Source organism: Podarcis tiliguerta, assembly GCF_965153285.1.
Source record: "Podarcis tiliguerta genome assembly, chromosome: 17".
Taxonomy (NCBI): Eukaryota; Metazoa; Chordata; class Lepidosauria; order Squamata; family Lacertidae; genus Podarcis; species Podarcis tiliguerta.
The window spans coordinates 38,503,147-38,520,933 of NC_139550.1; the positions used below are offsets into that span (position 1 = coordinate 38,503,147).

General features: G+C 47.7%; 2 protein-coding genes and 1 long non-coding RNA gene across 4 annotated transcripts; 2 read left to right on the forward strand and 1 right to left on the reverse strand.

Annotated features, from left to right (window-relative positions):
• The first annotated feature begins 3,562 nt into the window (after positions 1 to 3,562).
• On the forward strand, positions 3,563 to 8,462 carry TSPYL2 (TSPY like 2). The gene is made up of 7 exons (XM_083421094.1): positions 3,563 to 4,236; positions 4,905 to 4,982; positions 5,151 to 5,262; positions 5,356 to 5,495; positions 5,576 to 5,655; positions 6,901 to 7,007; positions 7,290 to 8,462. The coding sequence occupies exons 1-7, from the start codon at positions 3,580 to 3,582 to the stop codon at positions 7,400 to 7,402; spliced, it is 1,287 nt and encodes a 428-aa protein (XP_083277220.1). The 5' UTR covers positions 3,563 to 3,579; the 3' UTR covers positions 7,403 to 8,462.
• A 2,002-nt stretch (positions 8,463 to 10,464) lies between these two features.
• LOC310668171 lies at positions 10,465 to 10,676 on the reverse strand. The gene is made up of 2 exons (XR_014506639.1): positions 10,621 to 10,676; positions 10,465 to 10,533 (listed from the first exon to the last, which is right to left on the reverse strand). It is a non-coding gene; the product is annotated as an uncharacterized lncRNA (long non-coding RNA).
• HSD17B10 (hydroxysteroid 17-beta dehydrogenase 10) lies at positions 10,676 to 16,841 on the forward strand. Of its 2 annotated transcripts, none has more exons than XM_083421158.1 (6): positions 10,676 to 10,864; positions 11,286 to 11,450; positions 11,537 to 11,701; positions 13,923 to 14,051; positions 15,845 to 15,953; positions 16,447 to 16,841. In XM_083421158.1, exons 1-6 carry the CDS (start codon positions 10,838 to 10,840, stop codon positions 16,635 to 16,637), a joined length of 786 nt encoding a protein of 261 aa, XP_083277284.1. In that variant the 5' UTR covers positions 10,676 to 10,837; the 3' UTR covers positions 16,638 to 16,841. The 2 variants fall into 2 exon arrangements, with proteins under 2 accessions (XP_083277284.1, XP_083277285.1); XM_083421159.1 differs by having other exon boundaries at positions 10,780 to 10,864; positions 15,845 to 15,984; positions 16,447 to 16,689.
• Positions 16,842 to 17,787: the final 946 nt, after the last annotated feature.

The following is a 17,787-nucleotide window of genomic DNA, read 5'->3' on the forward strand; positions in this document are numbered from 1 at the left end:
GGTCACCTATGATTCAGAAAGAACACTGACACCCCTAGATACTATCACTAGTCCCTGGTTTTTTTCCTGGAAGCTCTCTTTATACTGCCCTACAATTCTGTCTTCCCCCAACATTTAGCTTAAAAGGCCAAAGTTGTACTGTGCCAGTTTCTGTGAGGGGCTGAGATGCAAATGAGGTACAGGAGTCTATTATTTTTAACATATTTAAGTATTGTCAGACAATGTTCTTCATCCAGCATAATGGAGTAGCCAGTACTTACTTCTAAGCTAGATGAAAAACAAATCTCTACATAGAAATTGTGGGCAAATCCTAAAATGAGTTAAGGTTTAAAAAGGTTCACGTGAAATTACTATCAGTATTTGGATTTCAAAGATAACCCTAATCGTTGAAAATGTAATCTACATTAAAAAGTAACTTATTCTCAGTTATAGCTGAAAAGGCCATAATCAAGTTCTCTGTTTAACATAATATTATTTGCATGTACAGAATGACATTTTTGAGTGCCCCAAGTGCTTTGCATATTACCTCAGTAGCTCCTTGGAGACACCGCGATAAAATCTGAGGGCTCTGGGGGAGTCGGAAGGGACATTTTAAATGTGGTGAACTCACTCCTGCTCTTCTTGTCCTTGTTCTTTGCAACATACTTCCTTTACCACTAGAAGCAATCTCTAGGAGAAATTGCTTCCATCTTCTTCTTTACAGGTCCAGCACCCCCAACAGGCATACTATAAAATGAAAACCTGCTTCCATAGCCTGTGCTCACATTGCCACCTTGTGGAACCTGCTCCCACAGAAGCCTTCCTTTTCCCATTATGCCACTCCAGCTGCAACCAACTCTCTTCATTCCTTTTCTACACAAACATCACTGTAAGACTGCACCATACATGCACTCTTAGGGGAAAACTCTTTGCCACATAGGATATTTTCAGCTTCCTCAACAGGTGCCTTATTATACTACATTTATTTTTATTTCTAAGCCCAGGTAAAAAATGAAGGGCTATTCCAAAAATGCCTCTTGATCCTCTTCATCAAGTTGCCTCATCAGGACAGATTTTTCTTGCATTGAGACAGATACTGATCTCTGTTGCCAGGTACTGTCTCCTTCTATCAGCAGTAGCTCTCCCGGTCCTCGGGAAAAACTATCTCACTGCTGCCTAAGATCCTTTTATCTGGAGTCGATGGAGATTTAATGCTATGACCCTAACCCTACTTACCTGGGAGTAAGCACCATTGAATTGATTAGTACTTAAAGGTAAAGGTACCCCTGACCATTAGGTCCAGTCACGGACAACTCTGGGGTTGCGTGCTCATCTCACTCTATAGGCCGAGGGAGCCAGCGTTTATCCGCATACAGCTTCCGGGTCATGTGGACAGCATGACTAAGCCGCTTCTGGCAAACCAGAGCAGCACACAGAAACGCCGTTTACCTTCCCACCAGAGCGGTACCTATTTATCTACTCACACTTTGACGTGCTTTTAAACTGCTATGTGGGCAGGAGCTGGGACCGAACAATGGGAGCTCACCCTGTTGTGGGGATTTGAACCGCCAACCCTCTGATCGGCAAGCCCTAGGCTCTGTGATTTAGACCACAGCGCCTTAGTTATGAGTAAAAAGGGATCACTCCTTTGTATTATTTTGTAATTTGTTTCTTAAAAGAATGACACCGGAATATATACTTGCACCAGGAATGTTCAGAATTATGAGATGATGCTGCCATTCTAGTGTATTTCAGCCTCATTTTACGGTCACTCCCACTCAGTCCAAGTGTTCCACAAATTCCTGCCCTAAATCCAACTGAGTGTAAAAAAAATCTTTTGGAAAGAGCCTCAGCACATTGGTGGAGCACATACATTTGGTTTTAGATTCAATCCTTGCCACCTCCAGCAAGGGCATAGATCAGGGATAGGCAACTTAAGGCCCATGGGCTAGATGCGGCCCAATCGCCTTCTCAATCTGGCCCGCTTTGGTCCGGGAATCAGCGTGTTTTTACATGAGTAGAATGTGTCCTTTTATTTAAAATGCATCTCTGGGTTATTTGTGGGGCATAGGAATTAGTTTATCTTTCCCCCCCAAAATATAGTCCAGCCCACCACATGGTCTGAGGGATGGTGGACCGGCCCACGGCTGAAAAAGGTTGCTGACCCCTGGCATAGATGGTGAACACCTCTACATATGATCTGGGAGAACTACTGTGAGACGCCTGGGTAGCTCAGTTGCTTAGACTGTGGTGCTGAAAATGGCAAAGTTGCAGGTTAATTCCCCATATGGGACAGCTGCATATTCTTGCATTGCAGAGGGTTGGACTAGAATCCTCCGGTTCCCTTCCAACTTTACAATTCTATGATCACTCTATGATCTCTGATCACTAAACTACATGGGTATTTGTCTGTGACCCATGCATTAGACCGAATCAGACAAGTATCACTGCAGTTTATTCTAACAATGGTTCTTCCAGATTCTGTGCAGAAGCGCTTTCCATGGATGTGCTCCACCGAAGAGCCAAGGCTGTTCCTGAAAGAAATGTGTTTACACTCTACTGAGTTCCAGTGCAGCCTCCTCATGTCAGTTTCTGTCCTGGATACAAGCCTCCTTTACTGTCTTTTGCTTTCTTATGTCTCCTCCCTTTTATTTCCAAGTCTCGAAGGAGCTGCAACATTCTGCCAGGGTTTCTGCCATTTGTTTTCTGCATCGGGCATCGAAATGTCGAGGAACTGCCTGCCTTCTGTCCTCCCAACTGGAAAGGCAGTTCCTCACTTTCCCTCTGCCCAGGTACAGGACGTCATACTCACCCTTCCATCACTTTACACTGAGTTATATTGGCCCTTTTAATGTCCTTTCACGCATCCCGGAGAGGCCCTTTCCGAACTCTTCGCAACCTCCCCCCCCCCCCGCACCTTATTATTATATTTTTATTAATTAAACCTGTAAACTGCCCCGTAGACCTCAGGGCGCTCCACAACAAAACATTCCGAAACCGCCCGGTGCCGCCAGCAAACGCGGCTACCGCTTCCCTCCGAGTCCTTCGCGAGCCCGGCGGCCTCCCTCTGTGAGGCGGAGGGACATCGGAGACGCGAAGGAAATGGCCTCTCGGGCCGGGTCTCGAATTTCCCGCCTTCCGCGCGCCCTGTGTTTCGCGCCGCTTCTCTCGCGGGAACTCCGCCTCGCGTCCCTCGGCGCCTGCGCCAAAGGAGCACAACCGCGCCCGATGAGCCCTGGGTGCGCATGCGCTTCCCCGGCCAGCGGGCAGAACCGAGACGCTTCGTCCTTCGCCGGACGTGGCCGAAACGCGGCCCGTAGAAAAGACCTCGCCGGGGATTGGGCGAGCGACAGACTCGTTGACCTATCAGTGCCCGCCTGCCTCCCACGTGGGAGCCCAGCCAGCCAGTCAGCTCCGGGGCCGGGCGCGTGTCGTCACTGGCCCGCCCCCGCTCGCCAGGGACCAACCAGCGGCAGCTGCGCAGGCCTCTCGCGCTCGGGCCGTTGCGAAGCCCGTTTCGGGGCGCCCCTCCCCCCCCCCGCTGGTCCGGCCGTTGGGCCCGCGGCCTCGGGCGACGCCAAGGAGCGAGCGGAGCCGGCCATGAGCGGCGAGGGCGGGGCCTGGGAGCCGGCGGCCGCCAAGCAGCGGCGTCTGGACCCGGCGCGCCAGTCGCAGAAGGAAACCGAGGCCGCCCAGGCGCTGGCCGACATGACGGCCTGGAGCGGCGGGGGCGCCGGCCGGCAGGGGGCGCGCGAGGCCGCCGCCGCGCCGGAGGATGCGGCCGGCCAGCAGGAGGCGCGCGAAGCTGCCGCCGCCGCCGCCGCCCTCCTCCCGAGCTCCCCCGCCGGGGACTCGGGCGCGGAGGGGACCCCGGGAGCCGCCGGCGACGAGGCCAAGGGCAGCCCCGGGGCGGGCGACGGCCGCGAGAGCCGGCGGAAGAGGAAGGAGGCCCGCGAGAGGCGGAGGCCCGTCGAGGCGGAGGAGGAGTGCTCCATCATCTCGGTGGGGGAGGACGACGACGACGACGAGGAGGAGGAGGAGGAGGAGGAAGGCGGGCCCGGAGGGAGGCCGCCGCCGCGCAAAACGGAGCAGTACCTGGAAGCGCTGGAGGCCGTGCAGTTGGAGCTGGAGGCGGTGAACCAGCAGGCCGGTCGCGCCTTCGCCCAGCTCAAGGCCAAGTTCGGCCACATGCGCCGCCCGCACCTGGAGCGGAGAAACCTCATCATCCGAAATATCCCCGGCTTCTGGGTCACGGCCGTATCCTGCCGCCGGAAGAAAGCGGGCTTTGAATCAAATAAAAAGCAAAATGAGGATTGTGCTGTTTGTACTGGGTAGGGTGGGCAGGAGCGGGAGAAATGGGGCTGGGCCGAAGGGAACATGGACGCGTTTGAAGCTGCCCTACGCTCAGTAGGGTGGCTGCTCTGTCCAGCCCAAAGAGGACTGCCGAGGCTTCTCCGAGGTTTTAGGCAGACGAAGAGTGCCCTGGGTTTTGAAAGTTAAGGCCCTCTGTATCGCTGTCCCAGAGCCTCGGGAAAGCAGTTCTCTCTTGTTGGGCTATTATGAGCGCTGGATCTTGTCTTGGCCAGCAAGAAGCAAATTGCTTCCAGAGGCTTCAATAAGGTATTCCTCCCTTTCTGGATTTCCTCTTGTCCTTCTGCCTTGGCAGGAAATGACAAGCTTTAGCAGACTACTAGGAATTGCAATTTTTATATGCAAATTTTCAGGAAAGTGGTTGAGTGGAGTTTGTTTTCTTGATGTGGAAGAGAGTTCCTCAAAAATATATAGTCATCTCTTCCATATGATGGATGTGAGAAGTGCAGTCTCAGATTTTCCTGCTATTTATTAACTATATTTGTATATACCCCTTCCTACCAGAATCTTGGACTGCAGTATGTCGGTTTCCTTCCTTAACTTTAATTTTACAGTTTCTCAACCATCCCCAACTTTCAGCCATGATCAATGACCGGGATGAAGACACCCTGAGCTATATGACCAATCTGCAGGTGACTTCAGCAAAGCTGGTGCATGGGGGCATTGATAGATAGTCAAGTTATGGAGGGAAGGAATCCAATTGCAGCCTGGAAACCTGGGTTCTTTCTGTTTGAAGGACAGTGCCGTGGGTCAAAGGTTTCAGGCTAGCCTTATGATTCTGACATTCTTTGATATGCCAGGTTGAGGATTTCACCCATGCAAAATCAGGCTGCAAGATCAAGTTCTACTTCAACAGCAACCCCTACTTCCAGAATGAGGTCATTGTGAAGGAGTTCCAGTGTGGTTCATCTGGTATGCAGTAGGGACAATATTTATGGGAACAGAACCCCAGATATGATGTGCTGTTGCTCACATCTTCTCCATTTGTGTCTCCATCCTTTCCAGGAAGACTAGTGTCCCACTCTACACCTATCCGCTGGTGGCGTAGCCAGGATCCAGTAGCACATGGCCGGAAGAATTTTGGCCGCAGTTTCTTCACTTGGTTCTGTGACCACAGCTTCCCAGCAGGGGACCGTATTGCCGAGGTGGATAGTATACCCTGTCCTAAATTGCTCCTTGCATCCTTATATCCACACTCTTTAAACTCTTTTCTGCTTTCTTATAGATAATTAAAGAGGACCTCTGGCCTAATCCGCTGCAGTACTACTTGATGGGGGAAGGTGGTGAAAATGGTGAAGAAGACAGGTGAGGATGATTTGGTTGGTTGTTTTGCTGGCCTTATTCCCACTGTGTTTTCCAGGGGGGAAATGAATTGGAAAAAGATTCCTATGCAAATAAGGGTAATTAGCATCTAAAATTGTCTGATGCCTGAGTGATCTAATTTAGTAAGTAAGCAAGGTTTATTGTACTAGCCAAAGGCCATGACAAACCATACAAACACTATCATGGAAAGAAATATCTGTATAACTATATAAAAAACAGCCACTTCCTGAACTATCAGAATAAAATGCAGATGCACACATAGATTGGGGACTCCACACAGAATCTAATTTACAGTGGTACCTCCGGTTATGAACTTAATCCATTCTTGAGGTCCGTTCGTAACCGGAAACCACTCGTAACATGAGGCACGCTTCCGCTAATGGCGCCTCCCGCTGCTGCTGCGCTGCCGGAGTGTGATTTCCGCTCGGATCCTGGGTCAAAGTTTGCAACAAGGGGCATCTACTTCCGGGTTAGCAGAGCACGTAACGTAATCGCTTCTCGGCCTTTTGGCTAAGATCAAGTGTAGAAAAGTAACCCAAATAATTTGTATGGGGGACGTTGACAACACTGTAGTGTTTTTATTATGTTTAGTAAACAGAAATGAAAACTTGGAAACTGCCAAGGTGGCCTAATATTTTTTTGCATCCATTTATAATTACTAATGAACATATGAAACAGAAAAGTAAAGTACTGATAATGGTTTCCTGTGAATGCACCAGTCCTACCTCCTTTACTCTTCCTTGCTACCATATGACAGAAACAAGTCATGATCCCTGGCTTTTACATCAGAACCAGGTTATCGTGGGTTTATTTTACTCCAAACTGCTCATACTTTGTTTGAGTGAAACAAACCATGACCTCACGTTTGGACATCGTGCTAAGCCAGGGATTGTAGTTTGTTTCACTTCTGTGCTAGTACAGAGGAGTAAGGTAGAAGAGGTTGGTTACATGGCTCATGAATGATAAACCATTTAATTATGTTTTACCATGACATGCAGTCTGGGCCACTGGGTCTATTGGGTTGTGGTAGGAGTGATACTGTGGGCAAGAATAGAAAGCTGCTGTTGTGTGTGTATGTGAACTCTGTCAAGTTTTGTGGCAGCAGAAACTGCATGAAGTCGCAGGGAGGCTGACTTATGAAGAGAGGGATTTGTAATTTGTAGCTGGGAGGCCAGCTGAAAATGATGGATAAATGCTGACACATTCCCTCCTTCCCTTGATGTTTAGTGAGACAGAGAATGGTGATGACTTTGTGGTGATTGTAGATGATGATGGTGAAGAAGAGGATGCGACGGATGTGCATGAGATCATGGATGAGGAGGAGGGTGGGCGAGGTAAGTAGTGGTGGAATAGGGCTGCCCCCCCAAAAAAAAAATTGTGGCAGCTTCTGGACATCAAAGAGAGTATGCTAAATGAAAAATCGTCCTGGCAAGTCAGGGCTTGGGGCAGGGAGGAGGAAGATGTTGATCCAGAAGGGAATAGATGGCTAGCTTACCTCAGAAGCCAGGGAATGGGATTGAGGAAGAATGGAAAATCAGAAACGGGAAGGAAAGGGCAGTTCTGGTTGGTAGGCTAGGATAAGAAGTATCTTGATGTCTCCCACTTTGCTGATACAGGTGAAGCTGTGGAAGAGGTCCTGAGTGGCCAAGAAGAGGGTGTTACCGGTCCCTGCTCCTCTCTCCGTGAGGAGCCAGATGGGAAAGATTCTGAGGCAGAAGATGATGGCTAGATCATTATGGAAAGACTGTCTGGTTGGACTTCCTCATGGTGACCTCAGTGGCACTTTGACCAATTGCACTTGGACATGGCAGGATATGGTGGTGGGAAGTTTCAGGAGCAGTCACATTGGTTATTTTGTACCTTTATTTATTGCAGCGACTGCATTTCCCTCCCTGCCCTGGGGGTGTGTATGTTGCCACACACCAGCACTCCCCCATCCCCATTGTCTGATGCTTAGCATCTCTTCCTACCTGCCTGCATGGGGGCTATATGCATACTTGCCCTGTCCCCTGTTGGCTACTCAGGGTATAGCCTGCCCAGTGGCCTTTTCAAAACAGCTCAGGGTTCCTTTCTTCCATTCAGCATTATTAAGCTGCTGACTTTCACACCTTCCCTGCACTTCTCCCTGTGAGGATTCTACTCATCCTGTAAACACTTCAGCTTTAGAATGCCCTCTATAGGCCAGTTAGTGCCTCCTGCAGTTGAAACATAGCCCTTACCCTGCTTCCTCCCCAAAGAGTAAGGCCCAACATTTTTGGAATTCTTCTGACAATAGTACTCTGCCAATTCTCAATGGGTTTAAAATGGTCCCTGCTGATTCAGATGCAGGCCTTGCACCTGGAGGCTTTGCCGAAGCAATAACAGCTCCCTAGTTGCACAATGTTCTGCTTGGGGTTGTTGTGTATGAGGGAAAAGAATGGCTGGCTGGGAGGAGGACTGAAGCGCTCTGCTTTTGTGCCCAGGGATTTCCCAAATGTTCTGGGGTACTGTGGTGGTGTGGGAATATTTCTTGCAGCAGCATGGCACTATAGACATGTATGTGATGTCACCCCACTCTTTAACTATGTATTTATGCATAGTTTCCTAGCAATGTTTCTAAAGCATCATACCTGGTTGGACCCCTTCCTTATCCTTATCCCCATGGAGGCTGCTCTATGCAATGCTACTGATATTTGTAGAAAGGCAACTGTTTTCCTTGGCTGAGTTTTTTGTATATTTCGTATCAGGACTTTGTACGTTTGTTTTTTTTTTACTACAAAAAAGCACTTAATATACAAAGAGCTTTCCAACTTGGTGTGTGGCTCCTTTCTTCCACCAATGCTTGTTGGAGGTCCACAGCCACAGCTATTCGCAGAAAATGTGTGGAACACAGTTATGCAAATAGGCATGTGCCATCTACATACTTCAGTCTGCACTATACATTAGAGTTCTTTGCAGTACTTTATTGAAAAGAGGAGTAGTGTTGAGCAGTAGGAGAGTGAATAAGTGTGGGAAGGTGATTTCTGAAATTTGAAAAATGGGCTGATAAGGTATTGGTTGTAAAAGCTGCACCTCAAAGGGGTGATGAGTGCAGGTTCAGCATGTCCAGCCACAATATTTTCAGAATAAGTCCCCAAAGAGCCCCCTCCACACACATGGGACTTTGATTTAAGAACTTTAATAGGGAAATGTTGCCAGTGTGCACTGAAGTACTCTGGCTTACAAGAGAGGTTAAATATAAGATAAAAATGTTTCTTTGGATGTGTTTGAAGCAAGAGGAAGAACAAGCAAGTCATAGATCCTCTGTATGGAGAAGACTGAGAAATCCTATTGGATAACAGAAGGCAGAACTGCTCAACACCTACTTTGCCTCAGTCTTCACCCAAAAGGAAGGCAGTGCCCAACCTGGTAATAACAGAATAAATGATAGAATAAATAAAGGAGGGAGCTGCAGCCTTAAAAAGGGAAAGAGGTGGTAAGGGAGCCTGATGAGCTGCACCCAAGGGTACGAAAGGAGCTTACAGAGCTCCTACAGAGCTTTTGTAATTGAGAATTCTTGCAGACTGGAGGCAGGCAAAAAGTGGAAGAAAGACCCTGGTAACTACTGACCAGTCAAGCTTGACTTTGATACCAGGAAAGGTCCTTGAACAGGGGAGCACTTGGAAAAGGATGCTGTAATCACTAAGAGCCAGCATGGTTTCTCAAAACAAGACATGCCAGATTAATCTCTTCTGTTTCCGAGTTACAAGCATGATGGCTGTTTCTCAACAACTAAACTAAGATGTACAAACATTAAACTGCCAAATACCAGCAACACTGGCAGTTGTTAAAGCCTGTCAGTAGTGGAATCATGTTTTGGTTTATTAAGAGTGCATTGATGGGGGGCGGGGAGGGGAGGCTTTTTTGCTTGCTGCTTCTTTTTAAATTGCATCCGATAAAGCATCTCAACGTGATTTCTCAATGCAGTACAAACCACATACAAAACTATTGCATACATAAAAGACTTTAAAAAGTCAAATTCAGATACCGACTTGGAAAAAAATCTTCATTTAGAAGGTTCAGTTGAATGAGGAAAGTCTTCAGCAGGTGCCAAAAATGCAACAGACAGTGCCTATCCTATCTGATAAGCAAAGGGAAGTAGTTCCAAAGGCCTGGTTCCGACATCATGCAGAATGGAACTCCTGATAGAATGATATCTGCAGATTTTCTTCTGCAGAATGTAGTGATCAGCTGGATGTATCAGGGATAAACAATGTTTTGGGTAACCTGGTTCCAAACTGTATGGACATTTGGTATACCAGCACCAATTCCTTGAACTTAGCTCAGTAGCTAATGCAGCCAGTGCAATGCTTTCAGTAGTGGCATAATATTATGGTGATATTCTGCCCAACTCTGCAGTTGAGCCATCACATTTTGCACTAGTGGCACCTTCCAGGTCAAACTCAAGGGCAGCCCCGCATAGAGCACATTGCAGTAGTCCAATCTGGAAAGTAGTGCATGGACGACAGACAGTGGCCAGGGCCAGTAGCTGTCTTGCCAAGGTGGAGTCACAGAGGTCACCTGGGCCTCCAGCACCAGAGATGGATCCAGGAAAAGCGCCCGCCCCCAACCTCCTGCCCAGATCCTAAACCCGCTTGTTCAGGGGGAGTTTGAAACCATATCAAGTCAGCCCATCAGGTTGAGTTACTTTAGCCATGCTGCTTCTTAAGACGCAAGACATATTCGACGTGGGGAGCGCTCAAATATGCAGCCGCCTCCTTTTGCACTCGGGGCGGGAAGGAGGAGTCCTGCCTTTGTTTCTTTTTTAGAATGTTTGAGTTCATTCTGGTTGGAGAACAATGGCTTGGCTACAAGGCAGCAACTTGAGCGACGGGATATTTTCTGGAAAAAATACGAGATGGCTGGTAGTTTAGGAATTTAAACTTTGTATTCAGAAACAAAAGCAATCCTCTCTCGGCCCCTCCTTACCCTTAGAGGAATTGAGCAGCCTTCTCCCCGGCGGACACGCGCCCGTTCTCAGTCGCCCAGGTGACTCGGCCGCGCCTCTTTGCAAGCCGCCAGCTCCGGACTCCGCCCCCCCCCCTCCCCGGGACCGGCGCGGCTCCGTCCGGCGGAAACAGGCGCGCGGCCCCGCCCTCCCGGAGGCTCCTCCCCGGCGAAGGGGGCGGGGCCTCCGGGGAGAAAGATGGCGGCGGCGCTGAGGAGCGTGAAGGTGAGGGGGCGGCGGCGGCGGCGGCGGGGCTGGCGCCCCACCCCGAGAGCGAGGCCGGCGCTCCTGAGGGCCGTGAGAGAGGCCGAGGGCGATGCCTTTCCCGAGATGCTGCCGCGAGGAAGGCGCGTGTCTGGGGAGGCGCCCTCGCGCGCCCACTTGGGGTCTGCCCGGCGGGCAGCAGCGCCACGAGGGAGCTTCTCCCAGGGCAGTCATGGGGTGGTCTTCCCTTTGCTCCCACAGCTTTATGACAGGCGCCCCCCCCCTCTGTCGGGGGGAAGGAATGATGGGCACCGCTGGCGCCTTTTTCAACCCCAGGGAGCCTGGGCAGCACCGGGGGGGACTGAGTCTGAAGGCATCGAACACTTTAGAACCTCTTGCTTCACCTGAAGGATAACTGTCTCTTGATTCTCTTGACTTCCAGGGAATGGTTGGCCTGGTGACCGGTGGGGCTTCGGGCCTAGGCCGGGCCACGGCAGAGCGGCTGGTGCAACAGGGAGGCAGCGCTGTGCTTGTGGATCTGCCCAAGTCCGAGGGGGAGAGCGTGGCCAAATCGCTGGGAGAGAGGTGCATCTTTGCTCCGGCTGATGTAGGGATTTTTCAAAGGGGGGTTTGATAAAGAGTTTGTACCCAGAGAGGAGCAGCTGAGTTAAGTGGGTTCCTCTCCTTTCCCAGGTAACATCGGAGTCAGATGTGAAGGCTGCCCTAGCACTGGCACGGGAAAAGTTTGGCCGTGTGGATGTGGCAGTGAACTGTGCTGGGATTGCAGTGGCTGTCAAGACCTATAATATTAAGAAGGACCTTCCTCACAACTTGGAAGACTTCCAGAGAGTTATTAATGTGAGCATTAAGAAAACCCTAGTCCATTCTTGTTATTGGTTTGTCATCAAGTGTTCTTGCTCCAACCATTTCCCTAACAATACTTGCCTCACAAAAACAGCAAAAAAATTGAGATACCTTACTGAGCAGTGGGATCTGTAACAAAATGTTGTCGTGTGGAGTGTTCCTCTTCAAGATGCCTGTCAGCCAGCCATACTCTGCTCCTTTTCAAGTTACAGTGGTACCTCGGGTTACATATGCTTCAGGTTACAAACTCTGCTAACCCAGAAATAGTGCTTCAGGTTAAGAACTTTGCTTCAGGATGAGATCAGAAATCATGCTCCGGCGGTGCGGCGGCAGTGGGAGTCCCCATTAGCTAAAGTGGTGCTTCAGGTTAAGAACAGTTTCAGGTTAAGTACGGATCTCCGGAACGAATTAAGTACTTAACCCGAGGTACCACTGTACTCCTTTTCATCCTCCTTTTTCCATTTCCAATTCAACTCTCCCCCCACCCACTACTCCCTCAACTATTTCTCATAAGGTTTGGTTTGCAGACCCTTAATGATCTTGGTCACCCTTCTTTGCACCCAGTATTCTTAAATTGTGGTGCCCAGAACTGGACACAGGACTCTAGGTGTGGTCTGATCAAAGCAGAACAGAGTGGTACTATTACTGCCCTTGATCTGGACACTACTGTTGATGCAGCCTATAATAGCATTAGCTTTTTTGCTGCTGCATTCCCTTCTTACATCTCAGCTCCTCTGTAAGCTCCTTTTGCAGCCACACTGGTTTCTTTTGGTGCCTCCCAATTTTCATTCTTGTTGGAATTGTTAGCATTTGTGCCTATAGTTTACCTTTAAGAAACTTCCAACCATTCAGCCTCCCTGCTATTTGAGTATTTCTGACCATGTGATCTCATGGTGTTTTTGAAATCAGCCTTCTTAAAGTCCAAAGTGCACATGTCTGACTGCACTTAGCTTTCCCTTGCCTTTGTATCATGAAACCAAGTAAATGATTGCTTCCTCCCAAATTTCCTAGTACTTCCATTTCATCAGTCAGTTACTCCCTGTTGGTGAGGACAAGGTGATAGATGATCCTCTTGTTGCTTCTTCTACCTTCTGGGAAATGAAATTGTTAGTGAGGCAGTGGAGGAATTTGTTACATTCTTGGCAGAGCTTGATATCCAACAGATATTGAGGTAATTGAAGTCTTCTATGACTATTACCTCTTTCTTTTTTGAATGTTTGGTAATCTGCTCCAGGAAGGAATCGTGCAAATCTTCAGTCTCGCTTGGAGGTCTATAGCACACCCACAATAAAGTTACTGTTGTTTCCCTCTCCTACAGTTTTTACTCATATAATCTTTTACATATAACACTATTCATCCCTTCCTGTTTGGTCTATTCCTTTTAAACAAGTTGTACCCCTCAGTTTCCACGTTCTAGTCATGAGTCTGACCCCACCAGGTTTCAGTAATGTCCACTATATTGTATTAAGAACTCAAATTCATCTTGCTTGTTTCCCATACTCTGTACTTTGGTATAGAGACAAGCAGAACAAGTCATTCCTTCCAGCTACTTCCTTCTTGTAGTTTCCTGCCCTTTAGCAGGTTTCTGTTGCAGGACCTCAGTTTCCTGTTCGTGAGTGAAACTATTATCGCCAGTACTGGGGGTTCTCCTTTCAGCTGTCTTCCTGCCCCTCAGGATTTGGATTAAAGCTTTCCTGATCAGGTTCATGAGACTCTGAGCAAAGACCTTCTTGCCAACTGCTATGAGGTGCCACCCATTTCTTGCCTGAACTCCTTTCTCAAGGAAGCAGAGACCTTTCCTGACAACACCATGCATACAAACGATGCAGCCAAACCTTTCCTGACAACACCATGCATACAAGCCACTGTTTTCCTTTCAGTATTTCCCTCTTTTCCTGGGCCATGACATTCAACAGGGAATGATGGAAAAACCGCTTGTGCTTCAAGGCCCTTCAGATTCCTGCCCAGATTATAATAGTTGCTTGCTGTATGTCAAAGGCTGTGTTGGGCAGTATTGTTTGTACCCCCATCAGAAGGAAGGATTGAGTTTAATATTAATATTTGACTTAATGATTTTGAGTGACAAGAGGGTGTTTGCTAGGCCCAGAGTTCTAATGTGATGAAGTAAAGGCGATGTCTTTCACTATTGGTTTGAAAGGGGTAAGGAAGGGCCAAGCTTTGGGGTGCATAACTTCCACCTGCCTGTGTTCCTCAGGTGAATATTGCTGGAACATTCAACGTAATCCGTCTAACTGCAGGTGAGATGGGACGGAATGAGCCCGACTCAGATGGGCACAGAGGGGTAATCATCAACACTGCCAGTGTGGCTGCCTTTGAGGGGCAGGTAAGTCTCAAGCCTCCCCTGCCAGCTGTATGAGACAAAGGGAATCCCCTGTGTTACAACACGAAAGAATCAACAAAAGGCAACACGTGGGCTAATAATGTATTGGCAATATTTATTAAACACTATCAATTGTTTCTTAATTCATAAATAAAAGCCATATAATACGTGCAAGAAGTCACAGGAAGAACTGTTCTGTTTGCTGTTTGTTGTTGCTGTGCTTACAGCACCACCCGGCTCGTTCATTCTCAACCAAACTTTGATATAGATATGAACTGTGGAAAGGCTTTCTGCCTCAGCTTCAGTGTTTCTTTGTGGTTAAACACCATTCTAAGCTTGTTGATGTAATATTTATTTGACTTCTGTTAGTTCATGACTTCTTGCACGTATTAGCCCACATGTTGCCTTTTGCTGATCACATCCACTGCCAGCTGGCCTGGTTGGCAACACCCAGCTGACACTACCTTAAAGCAGTATGCACACAGGTGTCCTATGCTTAGTGCCATTCTTACAGAAGAGCGGGACCATAAAGGTCTTTGTTGGATTGCAACTCCCACCAGCCCCAGCCAGTATGGGCAGTGGTCAGGGGTTATGTCTGGAAGACCTGAAGTTCCCCACTTCTTCTGCACAACATCAGTAGAATAGTCTAGGGTTAATAATTGCTCTGCTTTGTCCCAGAAACATGGAGACTGTTACTGAGCAGAGGAAAACATCTTGTATCTTAAGCTTGATAAAACAGATCATCATCATATTAAAATTCATAATAATTCTATGCCACCCATGCTCCAAGTTGGGCAGATGTTGTATTGACAGGATTAGCACCAGGTACTCCCACTATGTGTGCCCCAGCTTCTACTGCACTGTACAAGGGATGCACCTGACAGATGACAATGCTTTGCTGGCATTTCTGGGAGCGCTGTTGCCTTACTTGGGTTGTGTGTACATATGTGCCCGTTCTGAATGTGTAATGGCAGGGGAGTACAGTAAAATGGAATATTCATTTCATAAGGTTAAAGAAAATCACAGGTTTGCTCTTGATTCACAAGATGACAAGAGACTTTGTATTGAGAGGCAGGGTTTAGGCATCAAAGCTGAATTAACTCAAAGATGACCAGCCTCTAGCTTTGAGGCAGCCAGTGATTCAGAAAACTTCTACCCAGTAGTAGAGAGAGTGAGAGACTTACAGGTTTGCCTATGAAACTCGGGCAGGCTTGTGTTCTGCCCTGTTCTCCTATACCACACTGGTCTGCAGACTAAAGGTGTACCAAGGCTGAGGCAAGGGGCTATATATGTTTTTCAGCAAGGAATAGAGTAAGGATTATCTTGTACCAAAGACACTGGCCATTGTTATGTTACCTTCAGAGTTTCCCCACAGCTTTATAAAAGGTAACCTAACAATGGCCAATGTCTGCTCCTGGATGTTGCTGCACCATAACCCCCATCATCCCTGGCCATTGGCTGTGCATTCTGGGTGAGGCTGATAGGAGCTGTAATTCAGCAACATCTGGAGAGTCGAAGTTTCCCCACACTTGCTTAAAGGAGTTTGGATGGAGGGCTGGGAGGAAATTTCCCCCCAAACCTGTTTAAGGACTTCCAGTGACTTGCTTTCTACCCCCTCACCTTGCCCCAATTAAGAGTGACTTCAGATTACTGCCCTGCCCTGCTCAGGCTTCCTATACCTCTGGCAGGCTTGTTGCAGTGCTACGCAATCTCCACACCCTCCACATATGCATTTCAGAGAACACTTGTGACTTTAATAAGGGTTTAGAGCGCCATTGTTTTTTTTCCCTCCCCAGGTTGGCCAGGCTGCCTATTCCGCTTCCAAAGGAGGCATTGTGGGAATGACACTGCCCATCGCTCGGGATCTTGCACCTTTGGGGATCCGAGTAGTTACCATTGCACCAGGTAGCACTCCTTCCTTGAATCTGGGCTTTGGGTAAGGAAGGTGCTCTTGGAGGGTGCTCAAGGCTGTAATGGCAGGATTGTATACTCCACAGAACTTGGTACAGAATTCATTAGTGGGGGTAGTGCTATCTGCATACATTTATGCAAATTTGCCTTTTCCATATCCTATCCAGAATATCTTGTATATTTAGTCATAGCCATAGGGCTGTATGTGGCACTGAACTTCTGGAATCCTTATTGAACCACCTGTCACATTTCTGATTTCAGCAGGTGCTGACCATGCACTTTTGAACCTATCTTTGCAGCTGTAAGTCCTAGAAACTCATTTTAAAACAAAAACTAAGCTTCTTAGGAAGCTAAATTCTGCACCCAGCAATGCATTCTGTGCTCCAATAATTGTGGCACACTCACACAGTGCTCTGCTTAATAGGCATTGTAAAAGTGTAAAGAACAGAGACTGGGGCAACCCTGAGTGTGCTTTTGTTTTTTCCAGGTCTCTTTGCAACACCTCTTCTGGCATCACTTCCTGAGAAAGTGAGGACATTCCTGGCACGGCAGGTGCCCTTCCCAAGTCGTCTTGGTGCTCCGGAGGAGTATGCCCACCTGGTGCAATGCATAGTGGAGAACCCCATGCTCAATGGTGAGGTGATCCGGCTTGATGGGGCTATCCGAATGCAGCCCTGAACTGTAAGCTTGGCCCTGGAAGAGCGAGAGGGTTTGCTTCCCCATCACAAGTCAGGGATTGTTTCTCTGCCCACTGGACCATAATCATGGTACTTTTGAATCTGCTGATCATTACAGCTGCCTCTGCTATGCTTCTTCAGCTGGAATCTAGGTTAGCAAAAGCAAATGATTAACATCTGGACTATAATAAATGAATTAATTGTATGTTCCTCTTCTCTTCCTCTTCTCATCCCTTGCTAGTGGGACAGTCTAGAAAACCCTATGCTGTAGTCTTCTAATCCACTAATAAGTCCCTGTTCCAAATTTGCAATGCAATCCAGGAGCCCTGTCTCTGTTTTACTACCAAAGACACCTGTGATTCTGTTTGGTGTTGATCTTCTTTGTCTCTTTTACTCAGTCTATGATGAGGATAACATGCATGTGCAACACACACACACACAAATCTGAGAGTGAAGGAAAGCAAAGTCTTATTAAAACAAATTGTGCAAATAAAGTAGGCAACTTATTTCTAAAGCTTTCAAATTATTTAGAGCTCTTGGGGGGGGGGGAATAGCAGTAGTAGTGTGGAGTAGCAAAGCAAGTCAGGAAGTATGAAAGGAAGAGTGGTAGTTAGAGGGGAGTATGTTAGTGTGGGGCAGTGAAGTCCTGTACCCTGGCTATGACCACAACCAGTTTATACTGCCTGTTCTCTGGTTTTTGAATTATAAAACTCAGATGCCAGACTTCTGTAGCCAGGAAAAGCTGTGTATCAGATAGTGTTGCTGCCCATGAAAGCTGAGAATCGCAGCTTATGGGGGCAGAGTGGCTTTCTGGACTCCAGCCTTAAGTCTTGCTACTGCATAACTGCAAGCACCAGCAAGTATGGTCAGGCCCTGCTGAATTTGTTTTTAGCTTGCAGGCATTAACATACAATAAAGGGGTTTTATTATACTTTATATTGTATGGCAATGATGATGAGGTGTATGTTTGTATACCACCCTTCATCCAAAGATCACAAGGCTGTTCAGAACATAATGTATTTTATATAGACTTGTTCACTTCTTAGATATTTTATATTAAGAATTTATGAATTCTTAAAATAATGTTTAGTCCCTGTTGAGAGCAAGAAGCTGAATGTGCAGTTTGTCCCGATGGCTTTGATCTTGTATTT

Excerpts from the sequence above, each read along its gene's own strand:
- TSPYL2 (XM_083421094.1), top strand. The coding sequence starts at position 3,580 with ATGAGCGGCGAGGGCGGGGCCTGGGAGCCGGCGGCCGCCAAGCAGCGG. Across the intron at positions 4,237-4,904 it reads CCGGCTTCTGGGTCACGGCC|TTTCTCAACCATCCCCAACT; the intron begins GTATCCTGCCGC and ends TTAATTTTACAG. Across the intron at positions 5,263-5,355 it reads GTTCCAGTGTGGTTCATCTG|GAAGACTAGTGTCCCACTCT; the intron begins GTATGCAGTAGG and ends CATCCTTTCCAG.
- HSD17B10 (XM_083421158.1), top strand. The coding sequence starts at position 10,838 with ATGGCGGCGGCGCTGAGGAGCGTGAAG. Across the intron at positions 10,865-11,285 it reads CGGCGCTGAGGAGCGTGAAG|GGAATGGTTGGCCTGGTGAC; the intron begins GTGAGGGGGCGG and ends CTTGACTTCCAG. Across the intron at positions 15,954-16,446 it reads AGTAGTTACCATTGCACCAG|GTCTCTTTGCAACACCTCTT; the intron begins GTAGCACTCCTT and ends TGTTTTTTCCAG.